At 39.4% G+C, this 21,131-nt stretch overlaps 1 protein-coding gene across 1 annotated transcript in view; it reads left to right on the top strand.

The window, feature by feature from the left end:
- LOC115214176 (dual specificity mitogen-activated protein kinase kinase 6) overlaps positions 1-21,131 on the top strand; it is a 77,041-nt gene that overhangs the window by 53,567 nt on the left and 2,343 nt on the right. The window contains exons 4-8 of the mRNA XM_029783266.2: positions 6,223-6,342; positions 12,129-12,242; positions 13,829-14,008; positions 16,759-16,836; positions 20,899-21,035. Coding sequence (XP_029639126.1) covers positions 6,223-6,342; positions 12,129-12,242; positions 13,829-14,008; positions 16,759-16,836; positions 20,899-21,035 — 629 coding nt within the window. The remainder of the gene's footprint in view (positions 1-6,222; positions 6,343-12,128; positions 12,243-13,828; positions 14,009-16,758; positions 16,837-20,898; positions 21,036-21,131) is intronic.

Genomic DNA, 21,131 nt, shown 5'->3' with positions numbered 1-21,131 from the left:
CTAGGGTCATAATTATGGGTGACAATTTCATATGACACCGCTAGAAAAAACTGCCGTTCAAACCGAAAAGATCCCAATGTCATACTAGAAGTAAACAATCTCATAATCGAAATCTCAAAGTTACCAGATAATGTATGATTAATTCGAAACAATGTGAATTATTAAGCATCACATTTGACAAACAAATCTAAATGTTGAAAGGTTAAGTCAATTAACATTGAAATTATGAAGAATTTAGTAAAGTAATTTTGCCATAATTTAATTGATGTTTCAAACCTAAATCAACATGAAATTTTAATGGAAGGTTTTAAGTTAACTGTTAGCGTTCAGGTTACTCTGAAAAATATAATGCTTATTCATTCACATTGTTTGAATTAGTCATGCATTATCTCATAGCTTAGAGATTTCAGTGATGAGATTGTTTATTTTTAGAATGACATAGTAGGTTAGGTGTTGGAGGTGGGATATGGCCAACGTGAACGTAAAACAGGTAGGATATTTGAGCTGGATATGGTTGATTTAAGTGGTAAAGGGTTACATGGGAAGTTTATATCATAGAATCACGGGTGGTCTCAATCAGTATCAAAAGGATTAAAACTTATGATCAAAATAGGCGTAGGAGTGGCTGTGTGGTAAGTAGCTTGCTTACCAACCACATGGTTCCGGGTTCAGTCCCACTGTATGGCACCTTGGGCAAATGTCTTCTACTATAGCTTCGGGCCGACCAAAGCCTTGTGAGTGGATTTGGTAGAGGGAAACTGAAAGAAGCCTGTCGTATATATATATATATATATATATATATATATATATATATATATATATATATATATGTGTGTGTGTGTTTGTGTGTCTGTGTTTGTCCCCCCCAACATTGCTTGACAACTGATGCTGGTGTGTTTACATCCCCGTAACTTAGTTCGGCAAAAGAGACCGATAGAATAAGTACTAGGCTTACAAAGAATAAGTCCTGGGGTTAATTTGCTCGACTAAAGGCGGTGCTGCAGCATGACCACAGTCAAATGACTAAAACAAGTAAAAAAAAAAAAAAAAAATAAAGTCACAATCCCTACTACTTTTACTGCAGGCCAGAAGGGTTTCTGCATTTACTAAATTTGTTTTTACTTCAGCTTCTCATAATTAGCACTTTTGTATACAACTGAAATTAAAACTGAACCAAATTTGATTTCAAGTATGCTACTCTAATCTATCACTTTATCTCATTAGTGACATCATCAACAAATATAGCTGAGTAATTGTTTTCAAATTTTGACACAAGACCAGCAAAATCCAGGGATGGGGAAATCAATTACATCAACCCTAGTGCTCAACTGGTACTTATTTTATCAACCTGGAAAGGATGAAAGGCAAAGTTGACCCCAGTTGCATTTGAACTCAAGATGTAAAGACAGACAAAATGTCGCTAAGCATTTTGCCTGGCATGCAACTGATTCTGCCAACATGCTGAGTAATTGGTTTCAAATTTTGGCACAAGACCAGCAAATTCAGGGGACAGGGCTCAACTAATACTTATTTTATCAACATTGAAAGGATGAAAGGCAAAGTCGACCCTGGCTGCATTTGAACTCAAGATATAAAGACATGAAATGCCGCTAAACATTTAACCCAGCATGCAAACGATTCTGCAAGCTTGCTACCTTGTAACTGGAAAACATATAGTTCAATAAGTTCATGAAACTAAAGAATATTGACCTGTTTATTATCTTTGATTGTGATAGCTGACAATTTGGATCAGCCAAGATAAATAGTTGACATTTTAACTAAACTACTTGTCATAACTGCGTTGTGAATGACTGATTATTTTGGAGGGTTTTTTGGGAGATGAACTAAACTGAAGATGATAAGGTTTTTATTGGGCTAAAGAAATGACAACATAAACTCATGCCTCTGATTTTATATAATTAAAATGTCCCCCATCTCTCTCCTCGTGTGTGTAGACATGACTACGAGGTTTAGAAGCTTGATTTATGACTGCTGTCTCAGGTTCAGTTCTGCTATGCAGCTTTTTGGGCGAGTATCTATGGACCGACCAAAGCCTTGTGAGTAGCATTATTAGATGGAAACTGAAAGAAGCCCATTGCTATGGCTGTAAGTGAGCATCACTGTTATACAAGCAACGTTTGTTTGTTTTCAGTTGTATATGGAAAACATGCGGCGAGCTGGCAGAAACGTTAGCACGCTGGGCGAAATGCCTAGCGGTATTTCGTCTGCCGCTGCGTTCTGAGTTCAGATTCCGCTGAGGTCGACTTTGCCTTTCATCCTTTCGGAGTCGATTAAATAAGTACCAGTTACGCACTGGGGTCAATATAATCAACTTAATCCGTTTGTCTGTCCTTGTTTGTCCCCTCTGTGTTTAGCCCTTTGTGGGTAGTAAAGAAATTGTATATGGAAAACATGCTTGGCTCTGGGGAAATATTACCTTGCTTGGGAACAGGTGAGGGTTGGCAATAAGTAGGGCACGCAGTGAAATCTGCCTTGGTAAATTTTGTCTGGCCGATGCAAGCATGGAAAAGTGGATATAAAGTGATGATGATGATTTGAACATTAGGCCTCACCAAGGAAATGACAAGCGACCGAGACCTTTGGAAATATGCTGTGCTCAAGAAGACCTGGCAAGCCAGATGAAACCATAACCCGTGGCCTATGCCAGGAGCATAACCGGCCCGCTTATGCATAGCTTTTTCTTCTTTGGTCACTAAACTTTGCTTGCGAAGACCTCTTGTGGCAAGTGTAATCAAAATCAAATCAAAATCATTTTGATGACTGGCATCCATGCTAGCGGGGAGCAAAGAGCACCATACGAGTGTGATCATTGACAGAGAGGCTATTTGAGTATGATTGTTACCAGCGTCGCCTTACTGGCACTTATGCCTGTGCTAGTAGGGAGCCAAGAACACCATCTGAGCGTGATTGTTGTGATTGTAGCCAACTGGCTTCTGTACCCGTGGCACGTAAAAGGGCACCATTCGAGCGTGATCGTTACCAACGTCGCTTCACTGGCACCTGTGTCGGTGGCACGTGTAAAAGATTCGAGCGAGGTCATTGCCAGTACCGCCTGACTGGCCCCCGTGCAGGTGGCACGTAAAAAGCACCCACTACACTCTTGGAGTGGTTGGCATTCGGAAGGGCATCCAGCTGTAGAAACTCTGCCAAATCAAGATTGGAGACTGTTGCAACCATCTGGTTCGCCAGCCCTCAGTCAAAACCGTCCAACCCATGCTAGCATGGAAAACGGACGTTAAACGATGATGATGATATTGTGAAGGTATGTGACCTAATCATTTGGGTGTTTGGCCCATGAGCATGTCACAAGTTCAATTCCTGGACTGGGTGACCTGAATTTTTTAATAGTGCACTTCATTTCACATTGCTCCAGATTAAATGACTGCTGATGCAACTCACCCACTCTCTCTCTCTCTCTCCCCAGCTGTTACATCCTGAATGTGCTGTTGGGTCAAAAGGTGGGAGAGAGTTGAGAGGATGTGTGTGTGGGTGTCTGCTCTTGACTCCACAGGAACATACAGCAATTAGCAAAAGCAGAGTACATGTTACAGAGCCATACACAATTGTAAGCAATCTCTAGCTCTTATATATACGTATATTTATGTGTGTATATTATGCGGAGAGAATCCCTGGAGAAGGACATCATGCTCGGAATGGTCAGTGGCAAGAGAGGAAGAGGCCGACCAAGAACCCGCTGGCTCGACACCATCAGGAGTGATAACGGAATGGACATGGCCAGTCTGAAGGAAGTGGCCCAGTATAGAACTGACTGGAGGACACTGATCCAACGAGTGACCGAGAGTCGACTTCAACTGAGTGGATAGAGAGAGAGTGTGTATATGTTAATATACATGCCTCTGTAAGTTATTCACTTTCAAATTTTGTATCATCATCATCATCGTCATTGTTTAACATTTGCTTTCTCTGCTAGCATGGGTTGGATGGATTGATATGGAGCTGGCTAACAGGGAGCTGTTCAGACTCCAGCTGTCTGTTGAGGCATGGTTTATATGGCTGGATGCCCTTCTTAACACCAATCACTTAACAGTGTGTGCTGGGTGTTTTTTATGTATCACCAGCATGGGTGCGTTTATGCAGCACCAGCATAGGTGCTTTTTAAGTGGCACCAGCACTTGGGAGGACAAGCCTGTATGTGTAGAAAACAGTGATTTTTACCTAGCTTGATGCATCATATCAAGTACAGCAAATCGCCTCATCTCCTGGTCTCTTGTCATTTCCTCAGTGAGAACCAGCATCCAATGATCTTTTCTCATCACTTCATTCTATGTCGCAGCCATCTGGTTGAGAAGCAGCCCTCATAATCAGACAGCCATGTACAGTGCATGGTATTTAAGTGGAAGGCCAGTGTTCTTGCCAGCAGTAGAAACAATACTCTTTTACTCGTTTCAATCATTTGACTGCGGCCATGCTGGAGCACCGCCTTTAATCGAGCAACTCTACCCCGGGACTTATTCTTTTGTAAGCCCAGTGCTTATTCTATCAGTCTCTTTTGCCGAACTGCTAAGTAACGGGGACATAAATACACCAGCATCGGTTGTCAAGCAATGCTAGGGGGACAAACACAAACACACACGCATATATATATATACATATATACAACGGGCTTCTTTTAGTTTACGTCTACCAAATCCACTCACAAGGCTTTGGTTGGCCTGAGGCTATAGTAGAAGACACTTGCCCAAGGTGCCACGCAGTGGGACTGAACCCGGAACCATGTGGTTGGTAAACAAGCTACTTACCACACAGCCACTCCTATGCATAAAAGAAAATGAATGAATTTTTTACCATTTCTGTAATTTGTTTATTCATTTATCTTTTTTTCTTTTTTTTCTTTATGTGTTCCAGTTATTGGACTGTTGCCATGGTGGGGCACCACCTTGAAAGGTTTTAGTCAAACGAATTGACCTCAGTACTTATATTTCTTTAAAACCTGGTACTTATTCTATTCATCCTTAATTAAGTTATGGGGATGTAAACAAACCAACACTGGTTGTCAAGCAGTGGTGGAGGACACACATGCATACATATATGTGTATGTATATATATTTGAGTATGTGTGTGTGTGTATATAATGTATACACACATATATGCACGATGGGTTTCTTTCTGTTTTCATCTACTACATCCACCCACATGGCTTAGGATGGTCTGAGGTTATAGTAGAAGGTGCTTGCCCATGGTGCCATGCAGTGGAACTGAACCCCAAGTCACATGGTTCGGAAGTAAGCTTCTGCACCACAGCCACACCTGTGCCTATTTCTTTTTCTGTGGCCATGCTGGAGCACTGTCTTGAATTTTTAGTCGAATGCATCAACCCCAGTACTTAATTTTCTAAAGCCTGACACTTTTTCTATTGGTTACTTTTGCCAAACTGCTAAGTTACACGGTTGTAAACACACCAACATCAGTTGTCTGGTAGTGGAGTGGGAGGTAAATACAGACACAAACACACACACACATATACATATAATCATCTGAGTGCTTTATTTTCTCTCCCTGTTTCTTTCTGTGTTCCTTTCTGTGGAAGAGCATAGGCTCAAAACGTTAAAGACTTTTTCACTTCCTGAGCATTATACTAATACATTTGTTTGTTGTCTACACCACCTGTCTTCGTCTTTGTTTTTTTGTGAATTCTTCCCCATTACATACATATATATATATACATACACACATATATATGTGCACACACACACACACACATACAATAAGGGCTTCTTTTCAATTTCTTATTTCTTTATTGCCCACAAGGGGCTAAACATAGAGGAGACAAACAAGGACAGACGAAGGGATTTAGTCGATAAGATCGACCCCAGTGCATAACTGGTACTTAATTTATCGACCCCGAAAGGATGAAAGGCAATTTGAACTCAGAACGTAACAGCAGACAAAATATCACTAGGTATTTCACCTGGCGTGCTAACATTTCTGCCAGCTCGCCAGCTTCTTTTCAGTTTCTGTCTACCAAATTCATTCATAAGGCTTTAGTTGGCTCATGACTATTATAGAAAACACTGGCCCAAGGTGCCACACAGTGGGACTGAACCCTGAACCATGTGGTTGAGAATCAAGCTTCTTACCATACAGCCATGCTTGCATCTTCATAATTTTTGTTTTTATAAGAAAACTTGCTGTTTTTAAAAGACTTATCAAGGCTCTCTCTCTTTTTTTTTTCTTTTATAGAGAATTACTGCAACTATTAATGGAGAGGAAGAAAAAAGATTACTGATGGATCTTGATGTATCAATGAAAAGTGGTTTATGTACTTACACAGTGCAATCTTATGGAGCTTTGTTTAGAGAGGTAAGTGCTGTTTAATTTTAACATCTGGCTGTGATATTTTACAATTTCTGAAACATTCTATATAGAAAATCATATTAGTCTTTGATAAGAATATTTAACCCTTTAAGCATTCAGATGACTATGTCAAATGTAATATTTATTTATTCTCGTTGTTGTGAATTAATCATGAATTATCTTGTAGCTTCAAAATTTTGATGGTGTAATTGTTTTATTTTTAGAATGACATTGTAGGGTAGGTATGAGAGGCTGGATCTCATCAATTTGAACATAAAGCATATAGAATATTTGGGATAGACTTGGCCGGCTTAAAACTCCCATCAAATCATCATCATCGTTTAACGTCCGCTTTCCATGCTAGCATGAGTTGGACGATTTGACTGAGGGACGGCGAACCAGATGGCTGCACCAGGATCCAATCTTGATTTGGCAGAGTTTCTACAGCTGGATGCCCTTCCTAACGCCAGCCACTCCAAGAGTGTAGTGGGTGCTTTTACGTGCCACCGGCATGGGGCCAGTCAGGTGGTACTGGCAATGACCTCACTTGAATCTTTTTACACATGCCACTGGCACAGGTGCCAGTAGGGTGATGCTGGTAACAATCATGCTCGAATGGTGCCTTTTACGTGCCACCGGCACGGAAGCCAGTTAGCCGCTCTGGCAACAATCACACTCGGATGGTGCTCTTAGCATGGGGCTCAAGTGCCAGTAAGGCAACGCTGGTAACAATCACACTTGAATGGTGCCTTTTTACGTGCCACTGGCACGGAAGCTGGTTAGCCGCTCTATGGTCTTCTATATATTTTGCTGAGAAACAGTGAATAATTTTGCTGTCAGTTTTTTTCCATTTAGCAGCACAAAACATCACTATTTATCTTATTGCAGCATTTTTTCGATTCAGCTTCTCCACTTCTTTCAAAGTCATTTATTTTTTCTCTTTTCTCGTCAATCCTTGATTCCCCACAATATGTCTTCCTAACACCCTCTCCTGCCACCTGTATTACCACATACTACATATCCCTCTATCTCCCAATCTCCTTTCACATTCTCATGAACATACCTGCTGAATCACACTATCACAAGGGTTCTCAACCATCTTTTTATCTATGGTCCCCTTCGATTACTACTCTACTCTGGTGGACCCCCACCACACACACACACACACACACACACATATATAAGTGTTTAAAAACTAGTTTTATAGAAAATCTCTTTCAAAATGTCTATTTTGTTTTTCACACATCAACTTGTATAGGCTGAACTAAGTAAAATGTTAGAGAAAGAATCTGAGCTGTTTCTTGCAATAAATACATCATCATCATCATCATCGTTTAACGTCCGTTTTCCATGCTAGCATGGGTTGGACGGTTCAGTCAGGGTCTGGAAAACCAAGAGGCTGCACCAGGCTCCAATCTTGATCTGGCAGTGTTTCTACAGCTGGATGCCCTTCCTAATGCCAACCACTCCTTGAGTGTAATGGGTCCTTTTTACGTGCCGGGGGAGGCTGGCAATGGCCATGATTGGTTGGTGGATTTTACGTGCCACTGGCACGGAAGCCAGTCAAGGTGGCGCTGGAATCGACCACGTACATCTAAAGCAAAATTTTTTCATGGGTCTTTTAAAATACTATTGTTAATCCCCAATTTACTATTTTGTTGTGTAGACCCCAAAACACTGTATATCGATTCTCAGGGGCTATATGGCCCCGGTTCAGAATCACTGTTCTATCCAATCCTTTGTACTACTTCACTTATATACATCTTCCTGTAACTTGAGGGTATGCCCCAATGCATCTTCTTCACTGTCTTCTCTATATCTCTCTCCTCTCTTTTTCCAACTAGGATAGCCATGTATCTCCTCTATAACACAACATCAGTTTCTTATTTCTTTATTGCCCACAAGGGGCTAAACATAGAGGGGGCAAACAAGGAAAGACAAAGGGATTAAGTTGAATACATCAACCCCCAGTGTGTCACTGGTACTTAATTTATCGACCACGAAAAGATGAAAGGCAAAGTCGACCTCGGCGGAATTTTAACTCAGAACGTAACGGCAGACAAAATACCTATTTCTTTACTACCCACAAGTGGCTAAACACAGAGAGGACAAATAAGGACAGACAAACGGATTAGGTCGATTTATATCGACCCCAGTGCGTAACTGGTACTTGATTTATCGACCCCAAAAGGATGAAAGGCAAAGTCAACCTCGGCGGAATTTGAACTCAAAACGTAACTGCAGACGAAATACCACTGAGCATTTCGCCCAGCGTGCTAACGTTTCTGCCAGCTCACTGCTTTCAGTTTCTGTCATACTTTAACCTCTCATCACCTGGCGCAAAAGCCACCTCCCTCAATAGTACTTCCTACTCAACTGAAGGGTAGTGTCTTGCAAGATACTTGGTGACTGCATTGATGCTGGTGCCACATAAAAAGCACCCAGTACATTCTGTAAAATGATTAGTATTAGGAAGAGCATCTAGCCATAGAAACTATGCCAAAGCAGACAGTAGACTTTGGTACAGTCCTCTGGTTTGTCAATGCCTGTCAAACCATTTAGCCATACTAGCATGAAAATAATCATTAAATGGTGGTGATGATCATGATCATAATGATGATAAATACCATGACCATAATGGTATTCAGGTGGAATTAACATTAACTAATGCTACCTGTTGTCTACTAGTGTAGCTAATCTTATAAGTTCTGGTACTATTCTAGATATCATTTTTAAATACTTGGCCGAGTTGACTTGTCTCTTTTTTCTTTTTCTTGTATTTTTATGCCTGTTTTCTATACTTGTATGGGTTAGACAAATATGTTATTGAGATAGTATTTTACTCTTCTTGTTGCTAATCTTTACCTATTTTTCAAGTAAGGGGTCTTTATTTCTTACAGCTTCAAAGGATAAAATGGATATTTTCTAATAAAATTTTTTACAAATATGTGTTATATCATATCCATTTCGAATATATACAATTTTGTAGGGTAAGTGTTTTAGGAGGGGATGGGGAATTTCTGAAAATTCACCGGAGTCTACTTCAATTCGTCTTCACTTTCAAGAAAACAGATATTTTTTTAATGAAATTCTCTACAAATATACCTTGGAATATTATTACATTACATTCACTTCTTTCAAAAAGGTTTCCCAATGTCTACTTCTGGTATTGACGTAAAACCAGCAAAGTCTGTCCCTGTCTAATTTTTAATGTTTTCTTCTCAAGTTTTAAATTAACAGCTATGATAAATTACTAAAAGAATTATTTACTAAGTTTACAAATCTAAATATTCGGTACAAGATAGTTTTCAACGTGTTTCTATTTATACAAATTTTTTCATTCCATCTTTATCCCATTCATTGGTCTGCCGTTACGTTGTGAGTTCAAATTCCGCCGAGGTCGACTTTGCCTTTCATCCTTTCGGGGTCGATAAATTAAGTACCAGTTACGCACTGGGGTCTATGTAATTGACTTAATCCCTTTGTCTGTCCCCTCAATGTTTAGCCCCTTGTGGGCAATAAAGAAATATATCTCTCTCTCTTACACATGCACACACACACACACACACACACACAAGGTTTGATTTCTTTATTACACAAATATCACGTTAACATTTTGCAATTCAACACGGGGTGTCCAAAAAATATGGGCATTATTTTGCTGGAACTCGCACACTTCATTAATTTACAGAAAAATTTATTAATTTTCTTTTTCAAGCTGTCTTCGGCTGTATGTATTTCTACTGAATCACACACGCACATGTGTTTTTGTATGTATGTTTCTATACATTTATGTATGGTGTGTGTGAATGAAGGGATGTGTTGTCATATATTTGTATGAGAGTGATGTCTAAGTGGCACTCTATCTCTCTCTCTCTCTTCATCTCTATCTCTCTCACACACACACACACACATTCATACAAGAAAGATGTATGCCTATTTATGTATGTACGTATACATGACAACACACCCCTTCATTCAAGTACTCTCCTTCTCTCTCTCGCACACACACATGTCCATTTAATCTGATGTTTGATACTGTCTGTGTGTGTGTATGTGTGCACCATTCCACAATCATCAGAAAAAAACTCAGAACAATTTCCTTTCTTGATGCTCCTGGTGACACTGGTAAAACAGTTGTAACATTGCTTCTCTTCAAAGTAAGGCAACAAAAAAAAAAAAAATTGCAGTTGCTGTACCATTGTCTGGTTTTGCTGCCATCATTCTCCCAGGAGGACGAACAGCTCATTCTGCTTTTAAATTACCAATGAACCTGGTCACGAGTGACAGTCTAATTTGTAACACAAGTAAAGATTCAAGTTCAGCAGAAGTGTTGTGCCAATGCCACCTTATTTGGAATGAATGCACCATGTCACATAGAGGTGCAATGGAAGTTCTTGGTAACACTTTACAGAATATATATATATATATATATATATATATAATAATATTGTTCTTGTTAATGTATGTTCACAGCAATAATCTGTTTGCACCATCTGCAACACACACACACACTCTCTCTCTCTCTCTCTCTCTCTCACCTTTTCTGTTTTCTTGGCCTTCTTTCCTACCTGCTGCTGCTTTTACCTAGAGGGCAGCTTGCTTCTTTCTTCTCTCACTTCTTGTTTTCTTTAGTCATTTTTCTCTCAGTTTTAGAGGTAGTTGGATGCTTTCCTTCAAACTCTTATTGTTTTTCCTATGACCTTATAGTTAAAAAGTTCACTTTCTAACCACACGGTTTCTGTTTCAATTCCACTGTGTGACAGCTTGAGCAAGTGTCTTCTACTATAGCTCCAGGCTGACCAAAGCCTTGTGAATGGATTTCATAGACAGAAACTGAAAGAAGCTTGTTGTATATATATTTGTAGTACATCAAATACCATACAACATCAAGACTTGATTTATTAAAATTATCTCTGCTTCTGGAAAATGTATCACAATTGCCAAATGGCAGTTGAGAACAGCTTCATATGAGCAAGGGAGATAAATCTCAAGAACCCATGTTTCTGTCTCAATGGGAATCATCACCACAACAATTATCGTAACCTTATCTCCAGTAATAAGCACACAATCAATTATCGAATTTATGAGTATATTTTAAAATATAGAAAATAATATCGGTCTTGTGCCATGTTGAAAGAAATTAACATTTGATATGAAACTGGGATCAAACCTTATCTGATTTCATCTCAGGAGGTCATATAAAGTTCTAAGCTTCATTTTAGAAGCACTCCGTCGGTTACGACGACAAGGGTTCCGGTTGATCCGATCAACGGAACAGCCTGCTTGTGAAATTAACGTGTAAGTGGCTGAGCACTCCACAGACACATGTACCCTTGATGTAGTTCTCAGGGATATTCAGCGTGACACAGAGAGTGACAAGGCCGGCCCTTTGAAATACAGGTACAACAGAAACTGGAAGTAAGAGTGAGAGAAAGTTGTGGTGAAAGAGTACAGCAGGGATCACCACCATCCCCTGCCGGAGCCTCGTGGAGCTTTAGGTGTGGGAATCGAAACCGCGATCCTACGACCGCTGCCCTAACCACTAGACCACTGCGCCTCCTAAGCTTCATTACTCTCCTTAGAAAATGCTTGATTTTAGTGTTAATTTTTCATCCAAAAGACATTGTAAAGAACTACAAATGAGAAGTCCTTATCCTGTATTTAGTGTATCTTCTATTTTAGGGACATCAGTTGTATATATTGTTAATTGAAACAGTGTATGTCCGTTATACTAATAATCTCGTTAGAAACAGTCAATTTTAATTGTTTCAAATATTTTTTTGTTCCAGGGTGATGTTTGGATATTAATGGAAGTAATGGATGCCTCATTAGATAAATTTTACAAAAAGGTTTACACAGACACACATATACCAGAGGATGTTCTTACTATTATTGCTTCATCTGTAAGTACATTTATATATTTCTGTTTGAGACTTGCTATGCTCTAGAAACTTCTGTCAAAGTTCAGTTTTCAGGAATAAAATGGCGAGAGTGAATGTTAGATGTTAATAGTAGGTGATCCAAGGTGGGTTACGCAAGTAGTAGGTGCATGCGTATGTATAATCCTGTATCATTATCATTGTCTTAATGGGAATCTTGCATGCTGGTATGGCTCAGATGGTTTGATGAGATTCAACAGGTCCAAGAGCAGCATTGTGATCTGAAGCAGAGACTGGAGTATCTGCTTTGGCATGGTTTCTTCAGCTGAATACCTTTCCTATCACCAACCACTACTTTACAGAGTGAACTAGTGCTTTTTTCATGGCACCACTAACTCACAGACTAAGATCTTCTTCAGCTGAGTGGTACTGCAGTAGAGAAAGAGGTGGCTAGGAGGAGATGGTGGTTGGAGGCAGAACAGGTTTCTTGTAGAGGAGATACATGACTACTCATATAATACAAGAGTGAGTGGGAGTAATCAGGGTGGAGCTGGAAAGAGACATAAAGATGATGGCTATCTATGTAATGTGACAGCTTTTGAAAAATCATTACATTTCTGTAATGAAGCATCTAGTTGCAACATGTTTTTGGATTGGATAAAATATGTTATCTAAACCTGTAGCTTCCTAGTGTAGGTTGTTGAATTAGATAAATCCAGTTTTTAACTTAAATGCTAGAATATAGCCAAAGAATTGTTTTTAAGTTAGTTTCATTTAATTTTAGTAAAAAATATAACTATCATAAAAATTTTAACAGAAATTCCATTAAATTTCTTTACACTTGTTGCAAAAATTTTGACAGCTGTATTAATTAATGTAAAACATACCAAATAATATCAATACCAAAAGTAAGTTGGTGAATGCTGCAATAATCCTTGCCTTCAGTTCATCTTTGGTGTTACAAGGAGTTTTGTTGGTCTCTCACTCAACTGATCCACACACATAATAATCAAGGAGGTTTCAGTCTGGGGTGGTTAAGGTGACCAGATATTAGTGGTGATGTGGTCACAGAAATTGTCAGACTGATATGACTGGGCTCTCCTACTTATGTGGCATGGTGCATAGTCCTGTTGCCAGACATAGGCTCTTCCAGCAGCCACCCTCTTGAACCAGGGCAGCACTACCTCCTCCAGGCACTTGATGTAGGCCTCTGTGTTGAGTCTGAGGCTGTGTGGTAAGAGAAATGGATGCATAACGTCGCCATCACTAGTGATCACTCCAAGCACCTTGATGTTGGCTGGATGTTTGATTTTCATCACTCTTGATACATGTTTTGGGGACAGCCAAGCCAACAGTTGTTCTGTGTATTCACCATCTGTTCATATTGGAGCTTCCGGTGCAAATGCCAAGCAGTACAGCATGTCGTTTCCAAAATTTCTGCCACATGTATTTGGGAAGCAAACTTTTTACTACACAACTACTCATTGCCCCCCCCCCCCATTATAATTTTCATCAACAGCGATGCAAAACTAAATGTTGAATGATAGGTACAAACTTTCTGTTCCTTTTCATTTTGTTGTTTACCTAAATATTTAATTTTTCCATTGTAGGTGGTACGTGCATTGCATTACCTCCATCAGAACCTCCAGGTAATCCACAGGGATGTTAAACCATCAAATATTTTAGTTAACAGATTGGGGTTTGTCAAAATATGTGATTTTGGCATCAGTGGCTACCTAGTAGATTCTCTTGCTAACACCAGAGATGCTGGTTGTCGACCATATATGGCAGTAAGTAGAAATTTTTTCCACTATCATCACTACTTTAATTATCACCATCATCAACTTCTTTTATTTCCATGTCTGCAGGTTTTCCAACTTAATTTTTACTGCCTGTTGCCAGCTTTGCACATAATGATGAAGGCTGCCACTTTCTTGTGTGTGTGTGTGTCTGTGTGTGTGCGCTCGCTTGCCTGTCTTTCTGTCTAGAGCATTATATGTATTGTATGTGTAATAAGCATGTTTGTACCTGTGTGGAGTCTGTTGATAAAATTTATAAAATAAAAATTTGTGTATTTTGATCGAAGATCAGTTAAACCATTTTGAATAAAGCCTGTCAGAAGTGTCACCCTGATTAAAATATTAAAATTCAACTCGCATCACCCTGCACAAACTTATCTCATAATTATCAATCCTTTTTCTTCGACATCCCACATACCTCCACTAATTTCCTGGGAGATTATCTCTGTCACCTATGGACATGCTTATAAAATCAAAAGACGGCACATCTATATCTGTGGTTCTCAACTGGGGTCCATATGGGATTTTATTGTTAAAATTTATCAGCAATAAATTTGTTGTACAAGGTGTCCACAAAGTCTGGGTACATGGGGATTAGCACATACTTTAAGAAATTATTATTTCTTATATTTAATTATTTATAATAATAATAATAATAATGAAATTATTGTATACAGTGCTCAGGTGCACCACAACTTGTCAGAAAGTGCGTATAAAGTATGTGCAGTAATGTGCAAATGTCTGGAAAGCGAACAATGTATGAGTCAGATACATGCTTGTGTGTGTATGGAGGGGAGAAAATCAGGTGTAGTGTTGGCGAATCTCAGAAAGCATGGAAGTTTTGAAGGATGCAGTGCTCCGACAACTAACAACTGATGCCGGCAGTTTGTTCCATGCTTCAGCAACTCTCAGCATGAAAAAAAATGTTTCCTAAAGTCATGGGAGCTGTGCTGTTTTCTGACTTTGTAAATATGTCCACGGGTGTTAGACGGGTGGAGTTCGAAAAGGTGCTCAGAGTTATTGTTTGTAAGATGGTTGATAATTTTATGGGTGTCTGCCAAGTCAGCTGCCAGACGTCGGAGTTTCAATGTGTCCATGCCCAGGGAAGTAAGGTGTTCATTCCATGTACCCAGACTTTGTGGCACCCTGTACAATACATAAAATATTTTAACAATCTTTTATGCAATTCCTAATAATATTTAATTATAAAAATATAATAGGATTTCTTAAACATTGAATGGCTATGAGGGTCCATCTGTGTAAAATAGGAATCAAAGGGGTCCATAGGGGGGGAAATGGTTGAGAAACGCTGATCTATGACTTTGGAAAGCATTTTTTCACACTCAAAATGACCAAAGTATGGAATACACTTCAATTGTTAGCTATCAGAACACTAGATTCTTCAAAAGTTTCATTCTTCCTGTAAATTATCAGCACTACTCTTGATGTCCCTATGCTGCCCTTCTTTATAGCTCTTCTACTGTTCACTTTTGTGTGTTTTATTCCATGTACTCTGCATGAGTTTTTGGCTTTCGTTGCTCTCTTTCTTTACTTATCGCTTTCTGTCTTGTCTTGAACCCTTTTTCAATTACCTGTGTTGCACTTGAGCACTGCTTACTATAAGCTAATTATATTCTCATCATCATCATTGATTTGACTCGTGTACATTCTTATTCTTGGTATAATTTATGTGGGTAGCTGGGTTACTATCTGTAACCTTAGGTATCCACAATCTTTCAATAGTCTTTCAAGTGCTTAAGGCCCTCTTGATAACCTTTCCTGTCCCAAAGAGGCAAACTTTCTGTCGAAGCTCTACAGGGCATTCTATTCCAATCTCCTTCAACCATTTGTCTATATCTTTGCTTACAGTTCCCAATGTACCAATTATTATTATTATTATTTAAATGGATATAGCGGTGGTAGAAACTTCGCCTGCAGTTTTTGATAGATACCAATGGAATCAATTCAGTTACAGTGTTCTTAAGCAGTTGCTTCTTGATAATTGCAAGAGAAACATAAGCAGAGAGCGAATTCCAGAGACATAACATTCTGGGAAGGAAGGACTGAGTATAGTGGTTAGTGTGAGGATGGAGGAGGCACAATGTGGGTGATAAGAGGAGGAATGAATGAATTAGGCATGTCTAAATGGAGGCGACATATACTATAAGGAGCAAAAACCATAGTAGTAATGGGGGTAGAAAATGCAGTTTGGAGATAGCATGTCTGTGATTGAGGTTGGATTGTGTTGACAAACAACTTTATGACAATCGTTCAGATAGCTTTTTTGTGTGAGTGTAGATGCAGGCTTGGATGTCTGTATTTAATAATGGGACATTAAATGATGACGATGCCAATAGTAGAAGAACATTACACTTGAAACCCCTTTCATCATCATCATCGTTTAGCGCCTGCTTTCCATGCTGGCATGGGTTGGACGGTGCAACTGGGGTCTGGGAAGCCAGAAGGCTGCACCAGGCCCTGTCTGATCTGGCAATGTTTCTATGGCTGGATGCCCTTCCTAACGCCAACCACTCCATGAGTGTAGTGGGTGCTTTCAATTATGTTAAAATGTTTTATTACAAATGAGTTTGATTGTACAGGTTCTGTGTGACAGTCTGAAGAAAATAACATTAAAAAAATCAGTGTTCTATTTAATTTATGAAAAACTGTAAAATTATTTTTTCTTCATTATAAAAACAAAATCTGTATGTTGTTTTTTTTTCTCTATTTTTATATTTCAGCCTGAAAGAATCAACCCTTCAGTTTCAGGAAAAGGTTATGATATAAGATCTGATGTTTGGAGTTTAGGAATTACTATGGTAAGACCTTAAATCAGTGGTTCTCAACTGGGGTCTGTACGACCCTTGGGGGTCCATATGATTTTGTTATTAAAGTTTTGTCATCATCATTTAACGTCCGTTGTCCATGCTGATATGGGTTGGACAGTTTGACTGGGTTGGCATGCTGGAAGGCTGTGCCAGACTCCAGTTTGATTTGGCATGGTTTTCTACAGCTGGATGCTCTTCCTAATGCCAACCACTCCAAGAGTGTAATGGGTGCTTTTATGTGCCACCCGTACAGGTGTCATTTGTGTGACACTGATATCTGCCATGACTGTAATTTTACTCCGCTTGATGGGTCTAGTTAAATAGAAAATGTTGCAGGTAATATCACCTGAAAGCTATATTGTCAAAGACACTAGACTACTGTCCATATTAAATCTCTATTTGGTTTACCTAACTATAAAGTGTGTTTTAGTTTATATCATCATCATCATCATCTTCGTTTAGCATCCGCTTTCCATGCTAGCATGGGTTGGACGGTTCACCTGGGATCTGGGAAGCCAGAAGGCTGCACCAGGCCCAGTCTGATCTGGCAATGTTTCTACGGCTGGATGCCCTTCCTAACGCCAACCACTCCGTGAGTGTAGTGGGTGCTTTTTACGTGCCACCGGCACAGGTGCCAGACGAGGCTGGCAAACGGCCACGATCAGATGGTGCTTTTTACGTGCCACCGGCACGGGGGCCAGGCGAGGCTGGCAACAGCCACGATCGGATGGTGCTTTTTATGTGCCAGGCGAGGCTGGCAATGGCCACGAATGGATGGTGCTTTTTACGTGCTACCAGCACGGGGGCCAGGCGAGGCTGGCAACAGCCACAATTGGATGGTGCTTTTTACGTGCCACTGGCATGAGGCCAGTCGGGGCGGCACTGGCAACGGCCACGTTCAGATGGTTCTCTTATGTACCACCGGCACTGGTATCACAGCTGCAATTTCCATTGATGTTGATCGATTTCGATTTCAATTTTCACTTGCCTCAACAGGTCTTCACAAGTAGAGTTTTGTGTCCCAAGAAGGAAAGGTATCACCATCACTATTATTTTAACGTCTGCTTTTCCATGCCTGCATGAATTAGAAGAGCTTATTGAGGTAGATTTTCTACTGCAGATGCTCTTCCTTTCACCAATCCACAACTGTTTCCAAGCAAGGTAATTTTTCCTTGTCGCCAGAAATGGTCTCACAGAATATTGGAAATGAAATTATGCTGCTTGTATGACGTGGACAATTATTTACAACTATCACAATGTCACATGCATATTCACACACATATACATATGTATATACATACTACAGGCTCCTTTCAGTTTCTGTCTACCAAATCCACTCAAGGTTTTGGTCAGCTCAGAGCTATAGTAGAAGACACTTGCTCAAGGTGCCATGCAGTGGGACTGAACCCAGAACTGTGTGGTTGGGAAACTTTTTACTACAAAGCCACACCTGGAGAAGTTTATTGATGATAAGCTGGCATAGAGGGCATTTTCCTCTTCAACTGCTAAGAACCATAAAAACTACAGTTAAGTATCAGCATTATGGAATCTATGATTATGAAAGAATTAGCATTCCGTTTTTAATGCTGTTTTTATTTAGCATATTCTTGAGATTCCTCTTTTTATTATTTGATACTTTTTGGCAAAGGATTGACAGAATCAGTAAACTGATGGGCAAAATGCCTTGCAGGACTTAGTTATCTCCCTTTGCATTTGGTGATCAAATAGCATTGAGGTCAACTTGGCTTTTCACCCCTCCAGGCAGTATAATAACAGTTGGGTATTGGGAACATTATTATTTACTATGTCCCTTTGCCCTTAATTGTATGGTCTTGCACCTTTGTTAGACATCATCATCATCATCGTTTAACGTCTGTTTTCCATGCTAGCATGGGTTGGACGTTTCGACCAGGGTCTGGGAAGCCAGGAGGCTGCACCAGGCTCCAGTCTGATCTGGCAGTGATTCTACAGCTGGATGCCCTTCCTAACGTCAACCACTCCGTGAGTGTAGTGGGTGCTTTTTACATGCCACCAGCACAGGTGCCAGGGGAGGCTGGCAACGGCCACGATCGGTTGCTGGTTTTTACGTGCCACTGGCACGGAAGCCAGTCACGGTGGCACTGGCATCGGCCACGTATGGATGGTGCTTTTTACATGCCACCGGCACAGGTGCCAGGGGAGGCTGACAACGGCCACGATCGGTTGGTGGTTTTTACGTGCCATTTTAGCAAAGTATGCTTCTATTGAATGGAGTCCTTTGATTTTTCTGAATTCTTCATTCAGAGCCATTCCAGTTCACAAATGTCTCTGAAAATCACAAGAGTATTACAATTCTCATCTATGTCTTATCCCTGAAAATAACATGGTTATTTATCAATTATGTATAATTGCAATTATTACTAATTGTTGATATCAAAAGTTAATTATAGGTGTGGCTGTGTGATAAGATAAGCTTGCTTCTCAACCACATTGTTCAAGATTCAGTCTCACTGCATGGCACCTTGGGCAAGTGCGTCTTCCCCTTATAGCCTTGGGCCAGCCAAAACCTTGTGAATAGATTTGGCAAATGGAAACAAAGAAGCCTGTCATATATTTGTGCATGTGTTTGTCTCTACCACTACTTGACAACCAGTGTTGGTGTGTTTACATCCCTGCAACCTAGTGGTTCAGTGAAGGAGACTGATAAAAAATAGCTAATGACTGAAACAAAAGATAAGAGATACTGTTATTGTTACTGGTTTCAGTCATTGAACTGCAACCATGCTGGGGGCACCTCTTTTAGAGATTTTAGTGAAATTATATCTGCAAAATACTGGTGTTTATTTCATTAATTTCTGTACATGAAACAAGTAATTCTTCCTGTGCATAAAGGGATTTAACTTGTACATGATAAATACCATATAATGTTCAATTTATATGATTTATCCATATTAAAACATAGCAACCCTTTACCAGTGCATATGCACACACTTACCTGTAATGGGCTGTCACGCTGTTTCTGGTTTTCAAATTTCCCTCAAGCATAAAAGTAAATCTGAAGCTAAGGTAGAGACACCGTGAAATGGGATCACATGGTTGTGAACCTCATGGTTGGGAAATGAACTTAACCATGCAACCCTGCCTGCACCTATTTATTTAATATTATAAAACACTGCAAGCTGGCAGAACTGTTAGAGTGCCAATAATACCATGCAGTATTTCTTCTGGTTTTTCTCCATTCCTTCTAAGGTTTAAATCCTTCTAAGGTCAACTTTGTCTTCAATTCCTTTCTGAGTTGATAAAATGAAGTACCTGTTAAGTATTGGGGTTGATGATATCGAGTAAGCCCCTCCCCACAAATTTCTGACTTTGTACCTAAATTAGAAACTATTTTATCAGTCTGAGATAAAGTAAAAGTTATGGTTTTATATTCATATATTTAAGGTTATAACTTTATATAACTAAATAATTTGTATGACTGTGTGTATATATATATATATATATATATATATATATATATATAGTTAATCCAAACAAGAAAGCACAAAAAAAACACCACAACGTGAGGACGTGGAACAAATATAGTATTATTGGATGCTCAGGAAAGAAGGAGGGTTTAACGTTTTGAGCGAAGCTCTTCGTCAGAAACATAGGAGAAGGAAAGGTCCAGAGAAGGGAAGACAGAGGAAAAAAAAGGAGGAAAAAAAATCGCCAACGGTACACACACGGTCACAAATGTTCTGAGTGCACACTCAAAGTATTTCCAGTTGATAGATATCTGGAAATTGACTCACTATTCTTTGATCATCCACTTTCACAAAGTGAAGTGATAATGTAAACACAAAATCAAAATTATTTTAGTAATAAGTCATAAAACAGATTTGCCATGGCCAAGTGAATTGTGACATTATAGACAGGATTCAGTTTAAAAAAAAGAATAATAGGAAATGAAAGTTTAAAATTCTTTTTTTCTTTGGCTGGTATATCATTAACTTGTGTAAAACATGCAAGTCATATAATTATTCTAAAAGAAGCATTTTAATAAACAGTCAATATGTGTTTTGTGTTTTTCAGATTGAATTGGCTACAGGTAGATTTCCTTATGGCTGTGGTAACCCTTTCCAACAACTTAGGGAAGTTGTCATGGGTAACCCACCAACTTTACCACCAGGCACATTTTCCAAAGAGTTTGAAGATTTTATTGTGAAATGGTAAGTTGTTAATCAAGATGATATTGGAATATATTGGTTAACTACTGGCTGTTGGGAGAGGATCAAATATTGTCCTAAAGGGTCACGTATTTCATA

This window comes from Octopus sinensis, linkage group LG7 (genome assembly GCF_006345805.1).
Source record: "Octopus sinensis linkage group LG7, ASM634580v1, whole genome shotgun sequence".
In the NCBI taxonomy this organism is placed as follows: domain Eukaryota; kingdom Metazoa; phylum Mollusca; class Cephalopoda; order Octopoda; family Octopodidae; genus Octopus; species Octopus sinensis.
Note: the sequence above shows the minus strand (reverse complement) of the source record. Positions and strands in the feature narration are given on the sequence as shown.